Source organism: Geotrypetes seraphini, chromosome 1 (genome assembly GCF_902459505.1).
Source record: "Geotrypetes seraphini chromosome 1, aGeoSer1.1, whole genome shotgun sequence".
Taxonomy (NCBI): domain Eukaryota; kingdom Metazoa; phylum Chordata; class Amphibia; order Gymnophiona; family Dermophiidae; genus Geotrypetes; species Geotrypetes seraphini.
In genome coordinates this window covers 254574245-254591204 of record NC_047084.1, presented here as the reverse complement: position 1 = coordinate 254591204, position 16960 = coordinate 254574245, and the positions used below count along the sequence as shown (strand labels likewise).

The 16960-nt window shown below is 44.0% G+C and overlaps 1 protein-coding gene across 4 annotated transcripts in view; it reads left to right on the top strand.

Moving 5' to 3' along the window:
- The first annotated feature begins 1869 nt into the window (after positions 1-1869).
- CRMP1 (collapsin response mediator protein 1) overlaps positions 1870-16960 on the top strand; it is a 140954-nt gene continuing 125863 nt past the window's right edge. Inside the window, exon 1 of one of the 4 annotated variants that reach the window (XM_033949507.1) lies at positions 1870-2930. In XM_033949507.1, the coding sequence (XP_033805398.1) occupies positions 2685-2930 (246 nt within the window). In that variant the 5' untranslated portion in view covers positions 1870-2684. Of the gene's footprint in view, positions 3051-5555; positions 5642-6142; positions 6218-16960 lie in introns of those variants that run through there. The other 3 variants (XM_033949496.1, XM_033949525.1, XM_033949515.1) reach the window with 3 other exon arrangements.

Below are 16960 nucleotides of genomic sequence, written 5' to 3'. Positions count from 1 at the left end.
GTTTCCCCAAAATAAGACCTACCCCGAAATAAGCTCTATTCCTGGGATTCACCGGCAACTCTTCAACCCGCCCCCCCACGCAGCCGAACCCCTGCTGACCCTCCATCCTTCCCTCCCCGCCGACTGCGAGCGAGCCCTGCCTTCAACCAAAGCAGTGTAGTGCTTGCAGCACTCTAAATAGGCTGCTTGGCCTTGTTCGTCAGGGATTTCACTCTGCCGCATTACTGATGATGTCATCAGTAATGCAGCAGAGTGAAATCCCTGATGGACAAGGCCAAGCAGCCTGTTCAGAGTGCTGCCGGCCTGAGGCTGCTTCGGATGAAGGTAGGGCTCACTCATTTGTGGTCGGTGGGGAGGGAAGGATGGAGGGTCAGCAGGGGTTCGGCTGCATGGTGGGGCGGGGGGGGGGGGGGTGGTGGTCCTCAGTGGTTCTGCTGCACAAGGAATGGAAGTGAGGGAAGGATGGATAGAAGGTGGGCAAGGGTTCTGCCGCATAAGGGATGGGAGGGAAGAATAGAAGCTGGGCAAACTTCTGCTGCACAGGGGGATGAGAGGGAGGGGAGGAAAGATGCTGCACCTGTGGGGGAGAGAAAGGAAAGAGGAAGAATTGGGGTGAATGAGAGGGAGGGAGAGATGATTATGTGCATACCCCGAAAATAAGACCTAGTGCCTTTTTTGGACCCCAAATGAATATAAGACACTGTCTTATTTTCAGGGAAACATGATATTATGCAGAGTGTCCTCAGAACCCTTGACAAAGCCACTTCATGGCAAAACGGGTCCCATCGGGTCAGATTAATGACTCTGCACAGTAAACATAAGTGAAAATACTTACTGTTAAAATTCTCTGAAAAACTGGAGTAGATATATAGATTACAATAAGATTTAAGTTAAACACTGGGAAGGAGGTGGAACTAAGGGTCAATGATTAGGACTCTAACCCATTTAGTCTTGATACCACACATTTATGTGTTAAATCAAGCGGGTTTCTGAGACCCTTTAACCTCCTTTCTCATATCTGACACTCTAAAGTGGGATAAGTTGTATTTACTAGTTAGATGTTCTGGAGAGAAAACAGTCCACAAAACGTCTAACTTTTGTTTCAAAAATCAATACTTGGACGTTTTAGTGAGAAAAATGTCCAAGTGCTGACTAATTTGGGGTTTTGGACCTTTTGCAATTTTGAAAATGCCCCATATAGTGTATTTCAGGGTCAATTGCCCTTGATACCATGATCAATGACAATCACAGAGGCACTCTGCTAGTAACACTTACACCAAAGCAGCTGGAATACCTTTAAATGTCAGAAGGAACCCCCCCTACCCCCCCAGAATTCCCAAATGCTTACATAAAATTATTCCCTACAGATATAAAAAAATATTCACTGAAAACACCAAGGAGGAATAGAATTCCTCATTCTCTTCCTGCAGTCACAAATACAGAGCCTGGTTTTCTAATCTTTCTTCCTCAGAGGCACAAAATGGGGGGGGGGGGGGGGAGGGGGGAACGCGTTCGTAATATGAAGCCCAAGGAGTCATTTCGATGCCTTGTTACCCCAGTGTCCTATATTTCCTAGCAAGTGTTTCCTGCCATAGAGTGCTGAAAGAACAGCTCCCGGAAACCGGGGTCACGAGCTGCATATCAATTTGTTCCAGACCATATGGATCGCTTGCATTTTGCAAGACACACCATCTCCTCTCCCCTCCCCCCCTCTCCTCCGGGCTACTTTGGCACAAACCATCCTCGCCGTAGGGTTGGGTGCTCCCCACAAGTTGCAGCTGGTCACGAGTTCCAATAGAAACGTTGGGCAGACGCGTTTCACTTCCGTGTCAGCAGCTCGGCGTGACATCTCCTCCAGCTTCAGCGTGAGCCTCCGGACTCTCGCACTTGGTTCTGTGCCCGGAAGGAAGGATCGCCCCAGTCTCCTGGCTCCATCATCGATCCTCGCCATCCTTTGTGCGGCTGCAAACTCGGGAGGACCCGGGCTGCTCTCGGGGACGTTCGCCAGCGTTCTTCCGTGTACTCTGAACCGCATTTAGGTTCCCCCCCCCCCACAATAAATTCGTCGTCTTACTTGTTTCGGAGAGAAAAAAAAAGTTGCACTTATCCTGGGAATCGATCTGCAGCAGGGCTCGAGCCTATCAGGACATCTACAGTTAAGATTCTCGACTGCTAGTCTGCGGTAAATCCTAGCAGAGCTGTCCATAGTATCCTCTGATTGCGGATCTGCTTCTGAGAGGGACCGAAAGAGAGAAGCGGGACTCATCTTTTGCTGGTCTCTCCAAAAACACGACTTGTCTTTTCGTCAAGTCTGCAGAAGCGACGAGCAGGATCAGAGCCACCAGTGCTTTCCAGTCTGCAGTGACTTGTGCGTTTTCTCCTTTGGATCGATGTTTATAGGGGCGATCTCATGCACAGCTGTCCCATAATAACTATCAAAGCCATTACGTGAATGCGTCTGACTTCCTACCTATATTGCGGGTTCCCCCCCTCCCCCCCGATCACCTCCTGTTGCCATCTAGCTAATTTTATTGTGTAAGGGTTGTTGTTTTTTTTATTATTATTTTTTAAAAATTTCACATTTCTACAAAAACACTATAAAATCGGCTTTGGGGCCACAGCTCTGCTGCAGTCATTCATTTTTTATGATCGGCACATCGCAGTAGCAGGTGAAGGGGGGGATAATGGCTGAGAGAAAAAGCAACTGGAATAAGGAAGACGATCTGCCTGTGTACCTAGCCAGACCCGGAACCGCAGCGCAGACCCCCCGAGTGAAATACGGGGGGATGTTCGCCAATGTGGAGGGGGCCTACGAGAACAAAACCATCGATTTCGACGCCTACAGTGTGGGGAAGAAGGGCTCCCGCACCCCGAGGAGCGGCAGCAGGCCGGACATGGACGGGGACGCTTTCAGCGAAACAGCCAGTGATGTGAGTGAGATATCCGGATCAGCCATCAGCTCCCCCGGGGACAGGGACGATAAGACCCCTGGAATCGAGATCAGATACCCGATGGGGAAGGAGTTGCTGCAGGGCCATAACAATGGGAAGGTAAAGAGGGAGGAGAGACGGGATGGAGGGGACGAGGGCATGGATAGGAAACAATGCTGTTCTTTCCTTGGGAGATCCCGCACGCTTTAACTATGTTACTAGAGATGTATCTTCTTGGCTAGTTGTCGATCATGGTCGACAACCAGATCATAACTGCCTTTGACCAATAGGCATCGCTTCTCGACACTGCAATTCAAATTATTATTCTCACAATGCTAAGAGACAATATTTTTCCTTATGTGTATTTTTTTTAAAGATATATATTGTTTGATCGCCAGCGCCTCAGTCTCATTTACCGTACTAGGCCTTGAGTTGTCAAAAGAAGTATAGGTGCTACTCAAGGGCAAACGCTGGGAGCAATTTCCTATACTGCCCTATTGCAACTTGCTGCACAAGGAAATTACGGATTGGATGATAAAATGTGCATGTTTAAGAGAAAGCTGCACAAAATTCTTCTGTTGCTCATATTTTCTTCCTGTTTCATAAGCAGTTGAGGAAAGCCACCTAGTATAACAAAGGACTGGGGGTGGGGGTGGAAGCTCCGCTGGCTTGATTGTAGTGTTCCCCATCAGCTTCACACTACATTTCACTAGATCTATATCTGAAGCAGCTGCTGTTTCTCTCCCAGCACCCAATCTACCCTGGTTGGCATTATATCTGCACAAGAAGTGGTCCTGCTAAAGCCCCTCCTATGCTTTAGGCCAGGGGTAGGGAACTCCGGTCCTCGAGAGCCCTATTCCAGTCGGGTTTTCAGGATTTCCCCAATGAATATGCATTGAAAGCAGTGCATGCAAATAGATCTCATATTCATTGGGGAAATCCTGAAAACCCGACTGGAGTACGGCTCTCGAGGACCGGAGTTCCCTACCCCTGCTTTAGGCTATTGCAGCTCAGCGTTTGCTTGTATCTGTGTTGCCGAATCTGTTAACCTCTTTCGGTAGAGGCAAAGCGGTTTGCTAGCTTCTTTAGAAAGTCGCTGGAGCACGGCTACCCTAAATCAAGTTAAGTACGTTTCTTAGCTTTAAGTCCAGTAAACCAAATCGGAAACCCAGCTGGGTTCACTAATCAAGTAGACCATATAGAACGCATGGCAGCCGCATACAGTCCCTGCATCCCATAGCTCAGACATAAATCGACCTCCGCAGTGCAACACTGGCTTTTTATATTTTCCAGTACCATTTCTTTAGATGAAACACTCGTGTGATATCCGGAACCACCTCTTACTGTATATATTTGCGATGAATTAAAGTTGCAGAGCCGCGAAATGCCCACTGAAGATTTAATTTTTCGAAAATTTGCAGGTCTAATACATGTTTGCTACATATTTGACTCCATAATGAAAACGATTCTTCTGAATTATCGTTTTTATGCTTAGATTAGTGTTTTTGGCCGTGTATAGATAAATAATAAACCTATATATGTTTATGTCACAAATTCAACTCAACAGTAAGAGATTCTTTTGATGTTGGACCCTTTTATGTGCACTATTCCGACAGTTAGTAGGACAAGTTACTGTCAGCTATTCTCTCACGATTCTCTGAGTTTGCTGCAAAGTTATTCTAGGCAGTGATGAGCAGAAGGAAAACCGACCGTTCTTTCTTCTTGTACTTGCTTTTAAACAGATCATATCAGTATATAACAAAATGCCTTTTGGGGCTTTTCGCCCTTTTTCGCCCTTTCTAAGCAGTTCAGTTTATCTAGGGAGGGTAGCAATTTTGGTGGCTAGGAACATCCCTCTTGCAAGAAAACTTTTGTTCAGAAATCCACTTCCCCAACTTAAATTCAGAAAGATTATTCTTAAAAAGCAATGGTAATGGACTAACGGGAGACTTCTCTTACTGCACCACTGGCTGAATTCGGAAATTTGCCCCTTTTTCTTTGCTTCTCGTAGATAAACTATTGGAAACCTTTGCCATCGGCCTGTCTCTTTACTTCCATTTTATGGTCATGGAAACATATATTTAACATATAGGAGCTATTAGCCCTGGAGCAGGCTGATCGCCTTTTTAACGCCCAGCAAAATGCATGCTGGGATCTGTAGTCCGCATGCGTGTCAGACAAAGAGGAGAGGCAGGTAGCAGCTGGGTGGAAGAACATGTATTTAAAAAAAAAGTGCTCCCAATGATTAATCGGAGCTCGCTAAAAGGCAATAAAAATGAGACTTTAAAAAAAGGACAACCCTTAGATGTCTTGAAATGAGCTAGTAGAACAAGATTTGGTCTTGATTGGGAAGGGAGGCTACCGCTATGATAAGAAGAAGGCTAAGCAAGATAAGAAAGGACGTGCCAAGCTTCCAGAGGCGGGCTGGGTCTCTAGGTGGCGCTCCCACCGCCTCCCCCTCCCCCTCCCCCAACCCAGCGGAGGCGCGTCCCTTGTTTTATTGCAGCCCATAAGGTGACAGCATTTTTACGAGGATCCCTTTGGAAAGGAAACTTATCCCCTTCAGCATTTTATCACTTCATTGCCCTCAGCAGAATTATTATTTATTAGTACGGTTGGGTTTTTTTTTTTTGTCTGTTTGAACGTGCACTGAAGCAACAAGAGACATCACCATGTCTTACCAGGGCAAGAAGAGCATCCCACACATCACGGTAAGGAGGATGTGTTTGGGTGACAGCAGGGCGGGCGTCTGGCCTCCCAGCCCCGGCGCCTTTGTTGCCGTCATCGGCAGCTGAAAAACCAGGAAAGAGACCGTGTGCAGGCGCTGGAAATTCTCGCCTGACGAGAGGAGGAAGGGCTAGCTGAAATTGGGGCGAGGAAGCCCGGCGTCTGCAGGGGCCATAGCGCTGCCAGAGCATTAGGTCAAGGTGCTCAATAGGGGCGTAGCCGGTATCCCAAATCATGTCTTCCCACCCCCAACCCCTGTCCCTACGACGCAAAACATTTACAGGCGGGAAGGAGTAAAACGCGGACCTCAAACCGCGCGTCCTTAAAAATCTGAGGTCCGTGCATCGACAAGCCCGCCTTTTAGCTTGTTTCACCCAGACCCAGAATACGGGTCTGGGTGAAATAAGGTAAAAGGCGGGCTTGTCGATGCACGGACCTCAGATTTTTAAGGACGGGCGGTTTTGGAATTGCGTTTTACCAATGCGCTTTCCCTAATGGCTAAGGAGAGAGGAGGCGCACCGTGGCTTTTGCTACACTCGAAGCGGTACAATGGAATTAATGTGAGCGGGGTCTGCATGGGGCGGCAGGATTTATTACTTAGACAATCCCTTCCTCCTCCTTTGATTGATACCACAAAATGGTTTGATTACATGTCAGCCCGATCTGTGTATCTTGCTGCGGATTTCAGGGTTGTGTTCTCTTTGAACGGAACCCGTTAGGTGCTCAAGAGGGGGCGGGATTGCCGTAACCAAAAGGCTGAAGAGCGTGAGCGGAACAAAAGAGGTGGCGGCGTCTAAATGTCCATTCGCCGTTTTTACAGGGAAGGTGTCAAAGCGAGGAGGAAGGCGATTATTTTCGTCAACCCATAGGGAATGGGGTATCAGACGGCTGAAACACGGCACAGTTCAGTACTGAGAGGATTGTTTTTTTTTTTAACCGAGATGCACTGAGCGCCATGACAGGGACAACACCCCCCTCCTCCCCTCCCCCATCTATAAGTAAGGCGCTGAAAATTCTTACAATAATGTAGAAGGCAGAAGGTTATTGATGCATTAAATAGCCAACATTATGTGAATAAGGAATCTTAGGAAATAATAATCTTGTTCTTTTTTTTTAAAGAAGGTCTTTACCTGTTTAGAACATTGGTTCAGATGAAAGCCATTACCAGGGTGGATAAGGAACAAACATACTTTAGGTTTAAGGCATAAAGAACAGGTAGTGGGCCTATGTTTCTTGACCTGATTTTGGAGCTAACATTAGATCTGAACAAAGTGAAAAATGTGGTTGCCTCAAACACAGAATGGGTGAAAGGTCTGGATAAAATGTCCTCAGCTAAACTATGTTACTTATGCAGTAACATTTTGGGCCAGACGCACTAGTTTGTTTTCCAGTAGGAACACTCCCCCCCCCCCCCAACAAACCTTTAAATATACCCATCTGTTCCTATGAAAAGCCAAGTCTTGGTTTCTTGGAGTTAGCAGGTGAGAGTTCCTCAATCTGCTTCTAAAATACAATTCATCAAATTTACCCATAAATATACAATAGAGCTTTTTCATTAATTTCACATGATTGTGGCTATGACATATAATTGTGGTATCGGCAAACAGTATATGAGATTAGGATTGAAGGAGAAAGGCATGTGAAAGCTAATTTCATAACAGAGCCCCTAAGCAATTAAAAACAACAACAATATGAACAATTTTTGCCTATTTTAATAGCCAACTATGTACCTTTATAAAATAGCCTCCCACAATGACCCTCAGTGGTATATAAATCTCTGGCACAATTTTACACCTGCTCTGAAGAAGTCATAACTATCTTCATGTACTCGTCATGCTGTGTTTTATAAAATACATGAACATATCGTAACCCCTCGCTGATTTTCCACAAACTATGTTCCTAAGAACACCTTTGGCAGATCATGTGTGCTATGGTTGACATGTGTACCTCTATGTATGTGTACACACATTCTGTTTTATAAGAGCAGGTGAAACATGCTTTAGATGTGGAACTCCTTTCTAAAATTACTTCTATTGAGTGGCACTGTTCAGAGAATGATATGGTAGCAGAATTTTTCACCATCACCGTCGATAACCATGGGAAATCATCCTGTCTCATTCTTTAGTGTCTATCTCAACTTCAGTCCTTCTACACCAACATTCTTCAATGCAGGGTTTGAGGGTCAGTGGTTGTGCCCATCCATACATTGATTCTTACCTTTCTCCTTAAAGAATGACATGGGGATGGTGACAAATTCTGTCATCGTGTCATTCATTTCTATTGTGCTACTAGGTATATTCAGCCCTGTATATATTATATGTAGGTACTTTCTCTGTCCATATTGTGTACCTGGGGTAATGGGGGGTTAAATGACTTGCTCAAGATCACAAGGACCACCAGTGGGACTTGAACCCAGTTTACCAGGATCAAAGCCAGAAGCAATAACCATTATATTATTCCTTCAATTTCATTTATCAGTGTCTTATGGATACTCTAATAAGGCAAATACACTCATACCAGAAATGGTTGGTTGCTTGATGAATACATCCTCAGGTTTTAACACGTTGAATTACTTTTATATTAAGATTAACCATTTCTCTGAAATAGCAGAACAGGAATCTCAGAAGGGAGTACAGTGCATTTCACAGGAATCATCTTCATATTTGGTGTCCAGCAAGTTGGAAGATGGAAAGCAGTTGGAAGTAACATTAATAAAAAATATAAAAAGTGAAATAGAAGCCATGACCTTATCCAATCTGCCCCATTTACCACCCCCCACCCCATCCCCATTAGAGATCCTACTTGTTCTAAGCTTTCTTGAATTCAGATACACTTTTCCTGTCCACCCAGAGGATAAATATTTATGTTTGGAAATTTGGGAGGTCTTTTACTAAGGCGCACTAGCCGATTTAGCGCACGCTAAATGCTAACATGTCTATAGAATATAATGGGCGTGTTAGCATTTAGCGTGCATTAATATTTAGTACACGCTAAATCAGCTAGAGTGCCTTAGTAAAAGACCCCCTTTAAGCATAGACCTCAGTCTAAGCAGAACTTGCTAAACAAGTTCATTTCATTTTCTTCTCTTCTAATATGTGGAGGCAGTCAGGCAGGGTCTAGGGAGTCTCAGTCATCATGTAACACCTATTGGCCAAAGGTACATTTCTGTAGGTCGTGGATGGAACAGCTGTCCATACCCTTCAGTCAGAATGCTGCAAAATACACAGTGAAATGGGACTACACAGGCAAAGCCTCCCAACACCATCTCAAGATAGCTGGGACTGAAAGCACTACATGAGCCCGCCGGGACAGACAGGGAAAAATACTTGAGTGCCTGAATAAATTCATGTAAACCGTTCTGAGCTCACCTGGGAGAACGGTATAGAAAATTGAATAAATAAATATGTGAACATCAGAGTTCAATAATAAGTGGAAATGAGTATGATTGGGACAGGTTTCTGATATGGAGACAACCCAAGGAGAATATAATTACTTATTCACAAACATATCTTTAAACATACAGATGGGCAAAGGAAGAAAATTAGACTTTACATAATACAGCTTTAAACCTTTTGTTGTTATTTGTTTTGTAGAGTTAATATAGAATCATGGAACACATTTAAAATAGTATATATCTTGACTGAAGTCTCAGGATACAACACAATTCTAAAACAATTCTAACAGTACTGCTATTACAATTATTACTACTTATAATTTCAAACAGTGCTATTCATAAGCATATAAGAGACAGCCACTACTTGGCAGAGCTTTCAGTCTATTCAAGACAGACGAACAGGACAAATAAGAGATCAGGGAATTAAATAAACAGGGAGGTTGAGCTTTTTAACAAGTATTTGAAAAGAGACAGAGATATAGTATGACACATGGACTCGGGAAGCTTATTTCAGGCATATAACACAGCAGAGTAGAAGGAGTGGAGTAGAAGAAAAGAGCATTGGCCAGAGTGACTTACCCAAGGGACAGAATTCCCAGGAAGGGGTTTAGCAAGAGATAAGAGAGGAGAGATCCTGAGAAGCCACAGAAGGAGGTGATAAGAGAGGGGGAAAGGGAAAGGGGATGGGATTTGATATATTGCCTTTCTGTGGTTACAATCAAAGCAGAATCCAATAAAAGAGAGCAGAACGATCCTGGTCTTCAAACCCCACTTTAATAGCAACCAATAGTGCAGCACATGCACAAGAGAGTTACTCAATCATATAATAACATCTGGTAAGAAGTGACTGTCTCCTTTGTTGTTGTTGTTACAAACAAAGCAGTTCACATATTATATACAGGTGCTTATTTTCTGCCTGCGATTTACCTAGATTAACAAGGAGCTGCAGTAGGCATCAAAAACTGTTTCTTAGGTTCTCAGGCCACTGCACTAACCAGTAGGCAATGCCTCAAAGGGTGTGGCAGTGTGTTCAGAAAGTAAGGGATATATTTTAGTGCTATTATAAAGAAAGAAATGACTGATTTTATCAGTCTGTTGGATATGGAGAAATTAAAAGGGGGCAGGTTTAAAACAAATGCTAGGAAGTTCTTTTTTACCCAGAGGGTGGTGGACACGTGGAACGCGCTTCCGGAGGCCGTGATAGGACAGAGCACGTTACAGGGCTTCAAAGAAGGTTTGGATAGGTTCCTAGACAATAAGGGGATCGAGGGGTACAGATAGGAGTTGAGGTAGGTTATAGGAATAGTCAGGGACCACAGCACAGGTGATAGACCTGGAGGGCCGCCGCGGGAGCGGACCGCTGGGCGGGATGGACCTCTGGTCTGACCCGGCGGAGGCAAATTCTTATGTTGTTATGTGCAGAGAAAGAAAGAGAGGTGTCAAAGATAACCCCAAAATTATGATCTGAAGAGTCAAGAAGAATGATAGTGTTATCCACAGAAATAGAGAATGTGGGAAGGTGAAAGGTGGGTTTGGGGAAAAGATATGAGGCTCTGTCTTGGCCATGTTCCATTTTAGATCGTGGTGGGATTTCCAGACAATGAAGCTGAGATTTGGGCCTGAATCCCCAGTAGAATTCCTGGTGTAGATCTGGGAGTCATCAGTGTATACTTTGTACTGAAAATTGTGAGATATCAGAGCATCAAGGGAACAAGTATATAGAGAGAAGATGTTTCCGAGGTATCAGCAGAGCATACACTAAAAGAATAATTGAAGAGATTAGAAGAACCAAGACCAAACAGAGCTCCCCAAATCCATCTGAAGAGGGCATATCAAGGAATAAATGGTGAACAACAGTGTCAGAAAGCAACAGATTGGTCAGGAGGATGAGAATTGAGTAAAGGCCTTTGGATTTAGCCAGAAACAGGTCACTGGAGATGTTGGCAAGAACTGTTTCAATTGAAGATAGAGAGCATAAGGCAAATTAGAATTGATCAAAGATGAAAGTCAAAAGAGTGGTGGTGAACAGTAAGTTCAAGTAACTTCGATGCAAAAGGGATTACATAAATATACACATACCTAGAAAATGTCTGGTCTTCCCAATATGGAAACTGAGAAATTAGAGTGTCAGTTTTATGGTAGCCTGCTTCCAGCTTGCATATCTTAACAGCCACTCTAATAGTAGAAAAATAGAAACATAATGGCAGATAAAGACCAAATGGCCCATTTAGTCTGCCCATCCGCAGTAACCATTATCTCTTCCTCTCTCTAAGAGATCCCATGTGCCTGTCCCATGCCTTTTTTAATTCAGACACAGTCTCTGTCTCTACCACTTCTTCCGGAAGACTGTTCGATGCATCTACCACCTTTTCTGTAAAAAAGTATTTCCTTAGATTACTCCTGAGCCGATCACCTAACTTCATCCTATGCCCTCTCATTCCAGAGCTTCCTTTCAAATGAAAGAGACTTGACTCATGCGCATATATGCCACATAGGTATTTAAATATCTCTATCATATCTCTCCTCTCCCGCCATTCCTCTAAAGTATATATATATTGAGATCTTTAAGTCTGTTCCCATACGTCTTATGATGAAGACTATGCATCATTTTAGTAGCCTTCCTCTGGACCGACTCCATCCTTTTTATATCTTTTAGAAGGTGTGGTCTCCAAAATTATTAACAATATTCTAAATGAGGTCTCACCAGAGTCTTTTATAGGGGCATACCTACTGGCTATACCTCTTCCTATGCACCCTAGCATCCTTCTAGCTTTCACGGTCACTTTTTCAATGTGTTTGGCTACCTTAAGATCATCACATAAAATCACACCCAAGTCCCGCTCTTCTGTTGTGCACATAAGTTCTTCACTCCCTAAACTGTACCAATCCTTTGGGGTTTTGCAGCCCAAATGCATGACCTTCATTTCTTAGCATTAAATTTTTGCTGCCAAATTTCAGACCATTCCTCAAGCTTCGCTACGTCTTTCTTCATGTTATTCACACCATCCGGGGTGTCTACTCTATTGCAGATTTTGGTATCATCCGCAAAGAGGCAACTCTTACCTGACAGCCCTTCAGCAATATCATGTATAAAAATGTTAAAAAGAACATGCCCAAGAACAAAACCTTGAGGCACACCACTGTACGCGATTGTTAGGTGGAGTGGAGAGGCAATCTCGTACAGATGCAGGAAAGCGCTTGCGTGAGGTTGCAGCAACGTTCCAGAATGTAAGGTAACCATTGGAGGCAGTGCAGCTTGTACGTATGTCCGGTGCTGGAGGAGATGAGAGCTGAAGGCGGTTGTGGATGTGAGCGCAGGACACTTAAGGCATATGTTTTACATAAAGAATCATTCTTTATAACACCGAGGGCCTCCTGCAGGCTGCAAGTTTGAGACCACAGTGGGATATACTTGTGTGCATGGCTAAGTTTAGGCACAAGAACTTACACCATATCAAAGGCTGATGTAAATACTAGCACCTAAAGTTGGTAGTTGTGTATGTAAGCAATAGATTTCTGTAACATACACACACAAGACATTCCTCTGACTAACCCTTGGGCCTGTCCCCTATATAGCTGTGCACTACAGTATTTAGGCACTATTCCCTAGATTCGACAGAAGATGCCCAAACTTGGGTGCTACCGCGTCTCTGTTGTAAGCTCCCCTTGTTTGTATGGGCTCTTGTGTAATTATAAATCACCTTGAACCTTTTTAGGCACAGAGCGATCCATAAATCCTAGATGAGATTATATTGTTCAGGTCAGGTTTTTTTTTTTTTTTTTAAATCTTTATTCATTTTCAGAACTTATATTAGCGCAAAACAAAATAACAGCACTTATCTTCAAACAAATATTAAAACAAAGTACTTTACGCCCTCCCTCCTACCCTGTTAGGATTCATTCACTGAGACTGAGAAGTTACATTACATTACATTAATGACTTCTATTCCGCCTGTACCTTGCAGTTCTAAGCGGATTACAACAAAAAGATAACTGGACATTTCCAGGAAGAGGAATACAATTAAAGACGTTGGGCCTAATACATCAAAACGATAGCTGGACGTTTTCAGGAAGAGGAATACAGTTAAAGGCGTTAGGTCTAAATCACATTTTGAAGGGAGGATCCTAAGAGGGGGAGAGAGGGGAGAAGAGTGGGGTTAGGAAATTAGGATGAATTTCTTGAATAGTATGGTTTTGATTTCTTTCGAAAAGCTTTGAGGTCAGTTGAAGCTGTCAGTAGGTTGGTGATGGAGGGGTCCAATTTAGCTGCATGTGTTGCTAGTAGGTTGTCGTACATCTTTTTGCGCTTAATTTCTTTATAAGGGGGGTAGGAGAAAGGGGACTGGGTTCTCCTTTGTCTGGAAGAGAGGTTCCTATTTAGGCGGTTGTTTAAGTGGGAGGGTGCTGTTCCGTTTAATGTTTTGAATAATATGCAATATAGCTTGAATTGGATGCGGGCTTGTATTGGAAGCCAGTGTGAATCTAGGAAGGCGTTGGTGATGTGGTCAAATTTTCGAAGGGAATAGATCAGTCTGAGGGCAGTGTTCTGGACGGTCTTTAGTTGTTTTATTAAGTAGGTGGGACAAGGAAGGTAGAGGATATTGCAATAGTCCAGTAGACTTAGGACTAGGGATTGAACTATGAGTCTGTATTGTTCTTTGCCAAAGAATTTCTAATTTTGCGAAGGTTGCGCATGGTAAAGAATGCTTTTGTTGATTTGCACCTGAAGAGTGCAACATCTATCTACTGTTACTCCAAGGAGTTTGAGAGTGGGCTGTATAGGATATTTGGTGGTTTTTATTTCTAGTTCTGTTATCGAAGGGGTTTTGTCTTTTTCAAGCAGTAGAAATTTAGTTTTGTCTGGATTGAGCTTCAGTTTGTGTTCTGTCATCCATTTTTCCACTGTTTCTAGGGTTTTTACCAGGTTATCTGTTGTAGTGGGGTCTTGTGAGTCAAAGGGGAGGAGTATGGTTATATCGTCTGCATAGCTGAATGAGGTTACTTCGAGTTTGTCTAATAGGGTACCAAGAGAGGAAATGAAGACATTGAAGAGCATGGGTGAGAGTGGTGAACCTTGAGGTACTCCGCAGGGATTGGTCCAGGTTTCCGATATTAGATCTTTTGTTTTTACTCTGTATGTTCTTGTTTTGAGGAATCCTTGGAATCAGTTGTATACTCCGCCTGAGATCCCTATTGCTTCTAATATCTGAAGAAGTATACTGTGGTCAACCAGGTCAAATGCGGCTGAGAGGTCTAGTTGAATTATCAGCATCCTTCTTCCTTTGCTAAGGTATTGTCGGGCTGTATCTAGAAGGGAGACTAGCAGTGTCTCAGTGCTGTGGTTGGATCTGAACCCTGATTGAGTTGGGTGGAGTAGGTTGTGGTCTTCAAGGTAGTTGGTGAGGTACTGGGCAACCAGACCTTCTATTAGTTTAACATATAATGGAATAGAGGCTATGGGTCGGTAGTTGGAAGGGGTGTCTATTGGTCCTTTGTGATCTTTCAGTATTGGAGTGACTATGATTTCTCCTAGGTCTTGTGGGAATTGGCCTTCCGTGAGCGTTGTTTGGATCCATTGCAATAGGCAAGCTCTAAATTTGGGGGAGGCATTTGTTAGTAAATATGAGGGGCAATTATTCAGGTCGCATGACGCTCGACTATATTTATTGTAGAGTTGGTTAAAGTCCCACCATTGCACCTTTGTAAAGTTGGACCAGTGTCTGTCGGCTGCAGTGGCTTCATCAGTTGTGGGGTTTATTATGATCTCATCTAGGAGGGTCGGTGAATTGGAGAAGGAGGCTCTGATGGTAGCGATCTTGTTCTTGAAGTGGTCTGCTAGTTGGGTGGCCGTTGGAGGGTGGATTCCTTGAGTGGCTAGGAATGGCTGAGTGTCTGTGATGTTCTTCACAAGTTGGAAGAGTTTCTTTGTGTCTATGGATTCTGGGCCGATTAGTTTGGAGTAGTAAGCTCTTCGTTTTTCTCTAAGTTTGGCTTTGTATTGTTTTATTAGGTTTCTCCAAGCTACTTTGGTTAGTTCTTGGTTCTTTTTTTGCCATACTCTTTCGAGTTGTCTGCAGTGTCTTTTTAGTTGAAGAAGTTCTGTGTCGAACCATTTGTCTGAGGATCTGCAGAGTTTGTGTTTTGTCTTTTCTGGGGCTAGTCCATTCAGGGTTGTATCGCTCAGGGAGTGCCACTGGCGAATGAATACATTGTGGTCTATGGAGGCGATTGCGGGGTCTACTGTGGTCCAGAATGTAGAGGGGTCGATTTTTGGTCGGGTTTTGAAGGAGGTTTTGTGGGTTTCGTGTTTGCTTGTGCTTTGTGTCCAGTTGATGTTGAAGGTGAATTTGAAGTGGTCTGACCATACAGAGGGGTGCCAGGCCCCATTGGAGATATGAATGTTAGGTGTATGGGGGTGTTGGGCCATGTAAGCTGCAATATCGAGTTGGTGGCCTTTTTCGTGTGTGGGTTGAGGATACAGAATTTGGTAGGAGAGTGCATTGAGGTATGAGATTATGCCTTCAGCTTGTATGGAGGAGCTGTCTTCTAGGTGGAGATTTATGTCGCCGAGAAGCAGGTTGTGTGTTAAGGTTAATGAGTTCCGGAAGATGAAATCTTCAAGATCATGTTTTGTGGCATTCCATTTTCCTGGAGCGATGTAACAGAGGATGCAAGTTAGGGTATCTTTGAGTGAGTTACTGGAGAGTTGACAGGCAAGCAGGTCTGATTGGGGGGTGGAGTGTTTGTCTAGGACTGTAATGGTAAGGTTGTTTTTCACTAGGATGGCCAGACCGCCCCCTCGCTTTTTTTCTCGGCAGACTAATTCGAGTTTGTATCCCTTAGGGCAGAATTCTGTAATGCTAGGGTCCGAGTCGGAGGATAGCCAGGTTTCGGTTAGGAAAAGGCAGCCTAACTGTTCTTTAACTATCCAATCTTCTAATAGGTCTGCCTTTGGGCTGATTGATCTTATGTTCATATACGCACAGGGGATTGTGATATGATTCTTGTGGATGTTGGGAATAAGCTGTGGGTGAAGGAGGTTCTTGGATGTATGGGAGAGTTTGTGACCTGACTTCTTTGTGTTGTGGGGTGGTTTTCGTCTCCATGTGGTTGGGATGCTTTCTTGTGTGGTTGTTGTGCATTCTATCAGATTTCCTATCTGAAGTTTCTTGTGTGGATGTGTCTGTCTGTGTGTTGTTGTCACTATTGGAATTGTTGAAAAGTGGTAGCCTACTGTTTTCCAGTTTGTTGAGAGTAGGGAAAGCAGTAACAGGATGCATAGGAGTTTGGTAGTGGAGGGTGCCATTTTGCTGAGTGGGGGTGAGTGGCTTGGGTCAGGGATCAAGAGTAGAAACTAGGGGGACTAAAAAAGTCTCCTCTCCCGGCAGGCAGTGGGGAGGAGTCGGAGCGGGCTCTCTAGACCTGCAGGCAGGTCCGATGGTCGTCCTCGGTCTCCGGCGGTGTGGGCTGGAATCCCTCAGGATCTCACCGAAACTCGGTGAGACTTGATGGCTGCAAAAGTCTCCTCTCCCGGCAGGCAGTGGGGAGGAGTCGGAGCGGGCTCTCTAGACCTGCAGGCAGGTCCGATGGAAGTTCACTTCTAATTACTACTGCACTGTCTACATTTAAAATTTCAAGAGCGAAGTACAGTTAAATTAATATTAAAATTTACTGTATTTAAAAGCAGAAGGTATTCTAAGAGCTGTCTTGGATTTCTACAGTAATGCTTATGCAAGCAAGGGTAAACACACTAGGTTCCATTAACCTGTGTCCCTGAAGTAAAACAAATGCCTGTTCTATTAATGAATTAACCTATTAAAAGATCAGAATATGACTGTACTGTGTATGGCAGCATCCCACTTAATGAATAAAATATAAGGCAATGAAATCGCTAAATAAAATGCACTTA